At 38.4% G+C, this 11,547-nt stretch overlaps 1 protein-coding gene across 1 annotated transcript in view; it reads right to left on the bottom strand.

Annotated features, from left to right (window-relative positions):
• cdh23 (cadherin-related 23) overlaps nucleotides 1–11,547 on the bottom strand; it is a 217,753-nt gene that overhangs the window by 185,475 nt on the left and 20,731 nt on the right. Inside the window, exons 2-3 of the mRNA XM_057342191.1 lie at nucleotides 6,358–6,451; nucleotides 2,661–2,735 (exon numbers count right to left, since the gene is read on the bottom strand). Of these exons, the coding sequence (XP_057198174.1) occupies nucleotides 2,661–2,735; nucleotides 6,358–6,442 (160 nt within the window). The 5' untranslated portion in view covers nucleotides 6,443–6,451. The remainder of the gene's footprint in view (nucleotides 1–2,660; nucleotides 2,736–6,357; nucleotides 6,452–11,547) is intronic.

Genomic DNA, 11,547 nt, shown 5'->3' with positions numbered 1-11,547 from the left:
TGATTTACAAAGTTTTAGTTACTTGTATTGAAAAATACACAAAACTTATTTTTTGCATACATCATTTAATTACACATCATAATTTTATTTTAAAATATTTACATTTTATTTTGATTATTTTTTGGCTATTGCAATTTTATATAATTATATTATACATTTTTGTCAAAATAAAAGCATACCAAAGGCTAAAATTATCTACCAAACCAAGTTTGAATGAAGTCAATTTGGACTGAATTAATTGCAGAACTTCAATATTTGTTAGAAGGGTTAGAAGTTACAAACAAAGAACATAACCACAATGTCTGAAGGATATGAATTCAGTTCTGCTATACAAGCACTATAATGAGTATTAATTTATGACCTGCACAGATGTAAGCTGTTCTGGAATCGAGCGTAAGTGTTTTTGCTGTTCAGAGACCCTCCTATCAGCGAGGAGAGCCCATAGATCTGTTTTAAATCCAACTCACGACAACACTGCAAGGTGATGAAAACCCAGACACTCTCAAATTGCACTGTCAATCACGAGAGCCCCTAAAAACGCTGAAATAAATACAAGCGCAGACAGACACTAAAAGACAGAGACGGTTTGAGTAAAGCCAAGCACACATACAGTAAAGTTAAATCCGCACGCATCATACACACGTCTCATAATTGTGCTGTAATAATGTGCTTATCCTGTCTGTGGAGTAATTCCGGCGCTGGGTTGGTTAGCTAACACTGTACCACTCTTTATACGGCTGTCGTGCCCTTGAGGGAAGCATTCAAAAGTGGAACGAGACAAAAATTGGATATGGAGCTAAAAAACGGATATGGAAAGACCCATGTTTAAAAACCCCATGAAATTGGAGTTTTGTGGCTTTTCGTCCATTAGATTTAAAGGCGTTTATATGCTAATGTGCTCCTAATCGCTGACATAACACTTAAAATGTACATTTTTTTCTTATCCAACGGAAAAAGTGATGACTTATGTTGCACAACACAGATTTCTGCCCAATCAAATGCTTTTACAACGAGAATGTCCCTGCCAGAGATACCACCTGAAACCTATTAGCAAGCAGAAAATCATTCACATCGATGGGAGCAAAGCTTATTGGCCATTTAAATAAAAACATCATGGGCCAGAAAAATATAAAAATACTTCAATAACTTTCAACTCCATACAGGAGAGCGGTTTTTATGCCATTTCAAATTCAGGTGATCTACCCATATAGGCTGCATTGCATTCCAATTCAATTTTATTTATATAGCGCTTTTCACAATTTTCTTTGTTGCTAAACAGCTTTATAGACATCATGATCATTTTTTAAATAAAAATAATAGTAGGGGAAAAATTTAAGAGAATATACGCTATTAAGATACATGGTATTATATACAAGTTTTGTATGTTATTGTGACGAGGGAGGCGTGACGAGAGCCGTGGGAGGAAGAAGCGAGGCCGGGACGCGATTGATAATGAGTGTCAGCTGGGTGTCATTCCGGCCTCGTATCTCTCGCGGAGGAGCGGAAGCATAAAAGGATGAACGGCAGGAGAATACGGCGAGAGAGGACCAGGTCCGGAAGTGTTAAGTTTTGTTTATGTTCATGTGGACGGCAGTCATCCGTGAGGGGCTGCCGGCCTTTTTACTTCTGTATTATTGTTTGTTTATTTTTCATTAAAGTTTGTTAAATGTTCGCCGGTTCCCGCCTCCTTCTTCCCGTTTTATTGAGCTTTGCTACAGTTATGTTTAAAGGCAAACACTGTAAGATACCTTCCTCTGACCAAATTCTATGGCATTACTACATGCATAACAATCCCATAATGCATTGCACCATGTTAGTGGGAAAATCCATCATACAACATTTGTGCATTTTGACATCACACTCTACATTCAAGGTCTACGTGTTGTGTGTTCCATGGGATTCTAACCTACTCTGGGCTGCTAACACATTAATAATCTAAAACGCAGCAAAAGTGTTTCCTCCTGTAAATATACAGAAATCCCAGGTCAAAGAAACATTTATATTCAGTGCATAAAAGCGGAGAGGTTGGAAACGGAAGCAAATAAGAAGATGGAGGGTCAGATGAAGGGTCAGATAAGAGCACAGAAAGCAGCTTATGATAACAAGAGATCAGAAGGTTAAATAAACATGCAAGCACTTTCACTTTTAGACCCGAGAAGGTGAAAGAAAGCGTTCAGGACAGGAGGAGAATGAATAAGGGATGAAGAGGTAAAGAAACAGTAAATATGGGAAGTTTTTTAGACGGTGAAGAGGGAAAAACACGCTTTTTACTGCCATGTTACGCTTTATCATATGAAGTTCTGCTGAAATGTATAGAGCCACGTGTCCCAAATTAGTCAGATACATATCGAATACCATTGTGATGTATCTCAGTACCATAAATCACACATATCACGATACAGGATTTTGGTCATATGACACACACCAAGTCACAAATAATTCCTCTACTACTGTATGTGTTAACCAGCTCACTCACAAAAGCAACAGAGCAACCCAAAATCAAACCAAACATGTTCCATTCAGAAATGATGGATCAATGTTATAAAAACTAAAGAAAGGTTGATAATGCATTTACAGGCACATCTGCAGAAAAATCCATTTATGCACATACAGAAAGAGCAGTGTGTGTGTATGTGTGTGTGGTCAAATGTGACACTCACCTACTGCTGTATTCTCATAGATGAGCAGGTACGACTGGAAGAAATAATTCTGGAAACGGGGAGGCTGATTAGAGGCTGGAGGAGAGAGAGCGAGAGAGAGAGAGAGAGAGAGAGAGAGAGAGAGAGAGAGAGAGATTAAACACATACAGGAGGTGACATTGATCAACACATTAAATGAAGACTTAAGTGCAGCCTTCAAATCAATACCAAGTGTGTTTGAGGCCTGTTTTTATAAACCTGAATACACACCAACTCACGGGGACTCGTGTCACCGCCCGTGGGGACCAAAATAGTGGTCCCCATGGGCAAAAAAGCTTATAAATCGTACAAAACAATATTTTTTGAAAATCTAAAAATGCTAAGTTTGCTATGATCTTTAGGTTAATGGGCAGGGATAGGGGATAAAATATACAGTTTGTACAGTATAAAAATCATTATGCCTATGGACTGTCCCCACGGAGGTAATAAACCAGACTGTGTGTGTGTGTGTGTGTGTGTGTGCGTGCGTGCGTGCGTGCGTGCGTGCGTGCGTGTGTGTGTGTGTGTGTGCCTGTGTGTGTGCGTGCGTGCGTGCGTGTGTGTGTGTGCGTGTGTGTGTGTGTGCGTGCGTGCGTTGCGTGCGTGCGTGTGTGCGTGTGTCGCACCTTGAGCCAAAAATCTTCTAATGTTCGAGAACCATTTTTTGCTGTATAGTCTTAAGTCTTTTAAGTATTTTAAGATCAGTTGATTGATTTTCATCCTCTGTAAAATACCAATGTTTTAGAAAAAACTTTAAAATAGACAAAAAAGTTCTTTGTGAAGTCTCAAAACTAAATATCACAGTGTTCTTTACATGATTTTATGTTTGATTAAATGGTTTTATGTAGAAAAAATAAATCATGAAAAAATGAACAAAGAGTTTTATGGAATATTTTGAATTAACATTTATTGTTGTTGTTATTTTTAAATATTAATTTTAGTGTCATTTTGTCGCTTTTTTGTGCCTTTTCAGTTTTTTACCATCGATATTTAGGTTTCAAATCATTAATTTTAATGCATTAAACTAATTTCAGTTTATTGCCAAGTCAACATTTCTAACTTTCTTGACTTTTTCAAAAAATATTTAGGCCTATATCGAATTTGATTACTTTTCATTAGCAGCAAACTAACATAGTCATTTTATTTAGTAATAACAAATAACAGCATTGTAATATTCCAAATAAACCAATAATATTTCATAAAGCCAAAACAAAATTCAGTTTTATTACAATAAAACCAGTAAATTCATGTTTACTACCGGACATCTAAAAGATAAATATAACACTTTCAAAAGGTAACAATCACGGTTGATGTTCTCTGACAGAGAGAGAACACCATGTGAGAGCATGTGTTGTGTTAGTAATCACTCTGGCTTGTTAGTGTTTGCCCCCCAACTGCCCTCCTCAATATTGTTCAACTATACAATCTGAGATGTGTTCACCTCCCCATCAGCTGTTGTGTGCGAGACACATGTCTCCCCGGCGTGTTTGTGTGTGTTCCAAATTGAAGGGCCAAGCTGATTTGTCAAAAAGATCAGGAGGACTTTGATCGTGGGCAACACACAGAGACACTAGAGACAGTGTGTGTGTGTGTGTGTGTGTGCGTGCGTGCGTGCGCGTGCGTGCGTGCGTGTGTGTGTGTGTGAGAAGTACTCGTGTTTGATAAAGTGACTCGACTTTGAACACACCGAGAGAACGAGCCAAGGAGAGAGAGATGCCGTGCGGGAAATGAGTGCCATCGACTGCGTATCTGCCGATACGTGCTAACCAGAACCACGTCAGCCCGTGTTAATTACTGGAGCGTTTTAGAATGCCGACAGAGATTAAAACGCTTGGTTTTAGGTGGGCGACGAACTGTATCGCAGATTTAATGAGAGTTCCTGCCAACAGCCAAGACTGGCGCATCTGTCCTCGCTTCTGCTCGCGATTTTTAAACCGTCACGATAAAATTAATAATCATATCATTATTGTTGCTTAATGAAATTTCCTTTGACCCCCATGCATTGAAATTAAATTGTAATGACTGCTGAAAAGAGTTTAATTGAATTTTAACACTGTCGGGCCTGTTTCGTTCATCTTGCATCCACATGTGGCACATATAGTTGCAATGTACATATAACATACAACAATAGAAATATGTACTGATTCATTGTTAAAAAAAGACAACCGTTCGGCATCAGTAGCCAAATTCAGATTATACTGTGCAGTTAAGGGTTTGGATTCGGTGTAAATTAATCACTGCTTGGATGTAAATGTGATTCTCATGTAAATTAGATTCTACCATAATCAAGTTCGTAATAGTTCTCAATGGCACACTACCGAATAGCATTTTATAATTTATGCCCGTTTTAAATATTCAATCTGGCAACCCACAAATCACTTAATTTTCATCAGAGATGCAGTTGTGTTCAACGACAGAAAAACTGTTTAAGCTCTATACTGTTATGCTGTGAAAACAACCATAACCGCTGATGTCATAATATCCCACCTCATGAATTTCTGGATGTGACATTGATTGAGTGTCTTTTGAGTGAACAGGTTGGACAGAATCCCTCATGTCATATCGGATCTTGTCACACAACCATCATCATTCATTATGAAAACACCTCACCTCTACCATCCTCCTCTTAACATATCCTGCATGTCCCCCTTCTTTAAAGAGAAAGTTCACCCGGAAATCAAAAATCTGCCATTGTTATTTACCCTCATGTCATTGAACAACCTGTATATGACTCTTTTATGAGTGGAACACAAAAGAAGACATTTTGAGAAGTATCTTAGTGGTTTTGTGTCCGTACAATAGAAGTCAATGGGGGCCGATGTTGTTTGGTTACCCACATTCTTCAAAATATCTTCTTTTGTGTTCTGCATCAGAAACACAAAAAAAAAAAAAAAAAAAAAAGCAAGTCATACAGGTTTAAATGGACATTCAGTTACAATGTAAATACTTTCCTCATTTAAGTGGATGGAGACTAGTAGCTGTCACTGTCCAAACAGCTCCATAAAGACAAAAACGCACCATAAATGCCTACAATCTAGAGATGAAAGCAAGTTTATCACTTAACAGCATCTTAAATCTCAGTCTGCTCCTCAAACAAAGCTGTTAAATGCTTAAGAGAGCCTGGAATTCAGCACATGACATTTTCGTCCTTTTAGAAGCTTGACAGTCTGGGTCGCCATCCGCTTTCATTGTACAAAAAAAAGAGACATTTTGTGTGAACTATCCCTTTAAGCTCTCTTTCCTTGATGAGGGATATTTGAGATTCAGTTCTGGGTTGTTCAGGGCTAAGCAGGGATCAACCCCCCCCCCCCCCCGTTTTCCCACTATTACGCTGAATCCAGAAAGCCCTTAACCAATCAGAAACAACTAACAACCATGAGACTCCCACAGGACCACTGAGCAAGAGAGAGAGAGATTCATGAAGTCTGTAAACGATAGAGAGTTTCAGCAGAAGAAAAGGACGCAAAAGAGCAGAGTGCCCTGATGTTAACCGGCAGCGCACCGTGTTGTTAAACGTGCCGTGGTGGATTGGAGGTTTCCGGCATTCATTTCAGACATCAGTCACGGCACACACACACACGTAAACACACACAGAGTGAGGGATGACAGACAGGCGAGAAAGAGCAGTGATGGAGTAAGATTTCAGAGAAAATATAAGACAAGTGACAAGTGTGTTTACCTTCACAAAGCGTGTGTAGCAGCAATAAGGAGAGTAGCAACCTGACCGGAGTCATCTTGCCCCCAAAACCTTCACACCATGACATCTTCAGCACCTGTGACAAACAAAAAAATGATAAAAACAGCTGTATTTAGAGTGACATCATGAGAAACAAACAAGACTAACGTAACATTTTATAACAAAGCTAATTATACTTTGTTTATAAAGAGTTAAAAAATAGTACACGTTGGCTGAACAAATGGTAGAAAAATGGTATTTTATGCTGCACCCTTATATGTTGTCTCGTAAGTGGAAGGTCAACGTTTTGATTGAAGCTTATCATTAAATATTCTATGACAACAGAATTCAAATGAAGCACAGCTGGTTATCTACATCCGTGATGTTAAATCCATCTCTCTATATCAATAATGCATGATCCATGTTGAGAGATGTGATGTTTACAGGTTAATCTCATTACAACTTCATTGCCTACCATGTCAGTATATGATATGTAAATACAATCACTGGCTGTTTTCTCAAAAACATATATATCCAATGTAAGCCTGATGTTGTTTGTACTTAAACAATCAAGTAATCATGATTAAACAGTACATAAAAGTTTGCTTACTTTGGAACCATGCTTCAAAAATCATAATGTTCAAGTACAAAATCTTTATATTTAAACATTCAAATGTAATAAAATTTAATAATTAATACAAAATGCTATGTGAAATACCCATGCGTCTGAATATTTTGATTATTTAAGCTTGGTCGAAGAATAAGAACTGATTTTAAATAGTTGTTAATAGGAGGTTTTAGCTATTTGTAGTGTTACTGATGTTGTTTTCTGTCAAGTCTGTTCAACACATCATACACAAGTCAAAAATGCAGTGTCTGCGGATAATACAAAGCTAAATAAATGTAAGTTCAGTCTATATGAGCACCAAGTTAAGTGAACTTAATTTAAGTACAGTCATGAGCCCTAAATGAAGTGAACTTAAATATAATAAACCAAGAAAATTAATACGTTTGGGGAGATCCCATTACTCAATAAACAGAGGGAATGAGTTTACTCGAGTGTTTACATCAGCACTCCTCTTCATCATTTTTTATTTTTATAAGACATCTAGACCATAATACTGTGCATACAAATTAAAATGCAAACTTCAAACATTCTGAAACGCAAGGTTATTTTAGTTTACTAAAATGAAAACTTTGTGACTAAAACAATGTGAAAAATGAAAAATGTGACTAAAATTAACATAAAAACTTAAAATCTCAAAATAATAGCTAATTTAAAATTAAATAAAACTAAATTAAAACAAAACTATACAAACGCTGCTGAACCTTCTGAGAAACTCAGTTTGGTCCATTTTTGAGGCCTTATGGCATCAAGACTAAAGTATATGGTCTTATGTGATTATTCAATTCCATTAACGTTCAATGTTAAACGTGCTAGCTTCTCATGATTAACATGGTCAACTCAAAAACGAGTTGGACGTATTACGTAGTATTTTTGTGCTCGATACACTCCCCCAAGGTTCATTTTGGTTTCGGAAAGTTTTTTTCGAACATGAAAATCCGTTACGTAACAACTTTTCTTAGTCCCTTATCGTCAACCGACGAGCGATAGGAAGACCCACCTACCATCAAGATTGGCTGCACTGCGTCAAGATTGGCTGCGCTGTGGGCCTGCAGCTGCAGCTCGTTACTCTTGCAATAGTGAGAGAAGTTGAGGTGTGTTTGTTTGTTCACAGCATTTCAGTGATGGATGTTATATAAAAGGTGGATATATCGCTGGATTTGCAGACCGTTTGAAACTGATAGATGGAGCGGTCCCAGCGCTAAAAGATGCCGGACATGAACCGCACCCGCACACCAAGTCATATGTCTGTGTTTTGTTGGCAATCGGCGCGTACATGCATAATGTAAACAACACGAACTTATAGTGAATCAAAACAGCTATGCAGGGATAATGCAATGATTTATTGTGTGCTCGTGATTTAGTTCCTCCCCTCGCATACCCCCAGGATGTCGTCTGTTTTCGGAAATAATCGCACAGCTGTATCCATCTTTTATAAATGTGATAACTAAATACTCTAAAGATACAAAGTATCTCTATAGGTACTCAAGATTAATATGAGATTGGCAGAAACTGTGCCTTTAAAAAAAATACACTGTCTAATGCCATAAAACCCTTGATAATTAGCTCAAAAATCTGCAAAACAAATCTTATTTCGAAGACAAAAGACATCACCTGTCTTCACTCATCCTGTAAACAGGAAGCTTTTGTTTCAGTAAGATTTTTTGTTATTTTTGTTCTGATAGCTAAACAACGGCTGCAATAAAAGATGTTAAATGTTTATCATAACGCAGTTCAAAGTACAACTGCAACATTCGTCAAAATAATCTGCAGTTTACAACGTACATCAACCAACCATATGCTTTCCTTTCCCAAAATATTGTCCGCTAATAGCACTTTCAGATACGTGCCGCCCCTTAACAGATATCGCTGGAGGGGAGGAGTATTATATAGACAGCATTAATGATTTATACGCATATAATTTATGCATTAAAATGAAGAATAGTTTCACACCGGCTGGTGTGATGGGGAGGGCTCGCTCGACGAGGAATTCCCACAGAGTAGGGTACTCACACACACCGAGAGCTAATCGAGACGCGCATGCTGCTAATCATCTCGGCGGCGTCTCTTTCACTCTCGGAGGAAAAATAAATAAATGAATTAAATAAGTAATCGTGGGGGTAAGAGGAGTGAAGATGATATTTACAAGGGTGCTGATGTGATGTGCGACTTAATTACAGCGACTGTAAGGTCGAAATTAATGATGTATAATCACGGCGAGCACAACCTCTGTTTAATTAGGCTAATTAGCGAGCTGGGATTGGTTGAGCATGTTTGTTTTGCTGGTATTTACTGTTAATGCTGTGGCGTTAAAGATGTCCGCAGGGACGCAGATAAGACACTAATTCTCTCCTCGTACCAGGAAATAGATCTGCTTAATGAAGTTCAGCCCAGTTTCTTTGGATTTAAATCTGTAATAAGAACAGGACGCTCCTGCCACACAACATGGACCTCCTGGTGGAATGAAATGCAAATTGTAAGTTCATGATAAACAACAGGTAAGAATAAATTAATCGACAATTGTTTGTTAAAACATCAAATGCCATCAAATTTTGGTCATTATGGGTTGGCAGGACACTGTTAAGAACAACCAGATACTTGATCCACCTTCTCAGTGTCCATGATGAATTTATTATTTAGAGGTTCAACCTCACCATGACGCAGCTACTGTTGGTCTGTCAAGTCAAGTAAACTTTATTTATATAGCGCTTTTTACAATTTTCCTTGTTACAAAGCAGCTGTACATGAAATATATTGACTAAGCAAAACAGTGACGTTATACAAGTAAAAACAAATAAAGTAAACAGACAGAAAACAGACATGCACACAGGTTCATACACACCAACATGCAAGCATGCACACACGCACTCACATACATACATACATGTTTGCGCAGCTATCTTTATGAGGACATACATTGACGCAATGCAATCTCTAGCCCGTTACCCTAACCATCAGAACTACATGCCTGACCCTAACCCTTACCCTAAACCTAATTATAACCTAATCCCTAAAACCAAGTCTTCACCCTCAAACAGCCCTTTAAAGAGGTCTCTGGAAGTGAGGACCGGCCAAAATGTCCTCACTTTACTCTCCTTGTCCTCACACCGCTGGTCTACAACTCAAACCGGTCCTAACAAATATAGATGTACAAGTACACACACACAGAGCGTGGTTATCACAGAGAAGCACACATTTAGGATAAAGGAGAGAGAAACACAGGTCAAATATTATACGGACTATACATTCCAATATGTAATAATAAATAAATTAAGCAGAAAATAAATTAAGCAGAGTCTGTCCGTCTGTCTGTCCAGCTATCTGCCTATCAATCTATCCATCTATCTACTTGTCTATCTGTCTCTCTATGCAGCTATCTTCATATCAATTTATACATCCATCCATCTACTTGTCTATCTGTCTAACTTTCTATCTATCTGTCTGTCTATCCAGCCTATCAATCTACCTGTCTATCTGTCCGTCTACACAGTTATCTTCATATCCATCTAGCCGTCTATCTATCTCTAGCTGTCTGTCTGTCTATCCAGCTATCTGCCTTTCCACCTGTCTACTTGTCTGTTTGTCCGTCTATGCAGCTATCTTCATATCAATTTATCTATCTAGCTGTCTATCTGCCTACTTGTCTATCCGTCCATCCATCTAGCTGTATATCTGCCTACTTGTCTATCTGTCCATCTATCTATCTGTCAGTCTGCCTGCCTGTCTGTCTATCCTCTGCCTTTCCACCTCTCTATCTTTCTACTTGTCTGTCTGTCTGTCTGTCTGTCTGTCTATCTGTCTGTCTATCCAGCTATCTGCCTATCAATCTATCTGTCTGTCTACGCAGCTATCTTCATATCCATCTAGCCGTCTATCTATCTCTAGCAGTCTGTCTGTCTATCCAGCTATCTGCCTTTCCACCAGTCTATCTGCCTCTATCCGTCCATCCATCTAGCTGTCTATCTGTCCATCTAGCTGTCTGTCTGTCTGTCCGTCTAGGTATCTGTCAGTCTGCCTGTCTGTCTGTACAGCTATCTGCCTATTCATCTACCTGTCTATCTGTCTGTCAATACAGCTCTCTTTATATCAATTTATCCATTTAATTGTCTATCTGTCTATATCCAGCTAAACATCTGTTGCCTATCTATCCATCTACCTGTTTATCTATCTCTCTACCTGTCTATCTATCTAGTTATCTGCCTACCAATCTGGCCATCCACATGTCTATATGTCTGTTTGTCTATTTATCCGTCTATCAATAAAAGCAGATTCTTGATCCACATTCTCAGTCCCGATGATAGACTCATTATCCATGGTTCAACCTCACCATGACACACCTACTATCTGTCTGTCTGTCTGTCTGATCAGTATAATTGTCAATACATTTTGTTCTTCCACAGATGAGTTTGCTCAAACTCTGCCCTCATGGTTAAAGCCTTCAAGAAACACAGAAAGTTGATGTCAGCTAAGTGAATTACAGTCAGACTGGAACAGCGCAAGTCTTCCCTGCAGACTCAGTAACGGAGAACATGCTCGACAAAAATCCACCAGCATATCAGCAAAATGAA

This window comes from Triplophysa rosa, linkage group LG9, assembly GCF_024868665.1.
Source record: "Triplophysa rosa linkage group LG9, Trosa_1v2, whole genome shotgun sequence".
Lineage (NCBI taxonomy): Eukaryota > Metazoa > Chordata > Actinopteri > Cypriniformes > Nemacheilidae > Triplophysa > Triplophysa rosa.
Note: the sequence above shows the minus strand (reverse complement) of the source record. Positions and strands in the feature narration are given on the sequence as shown.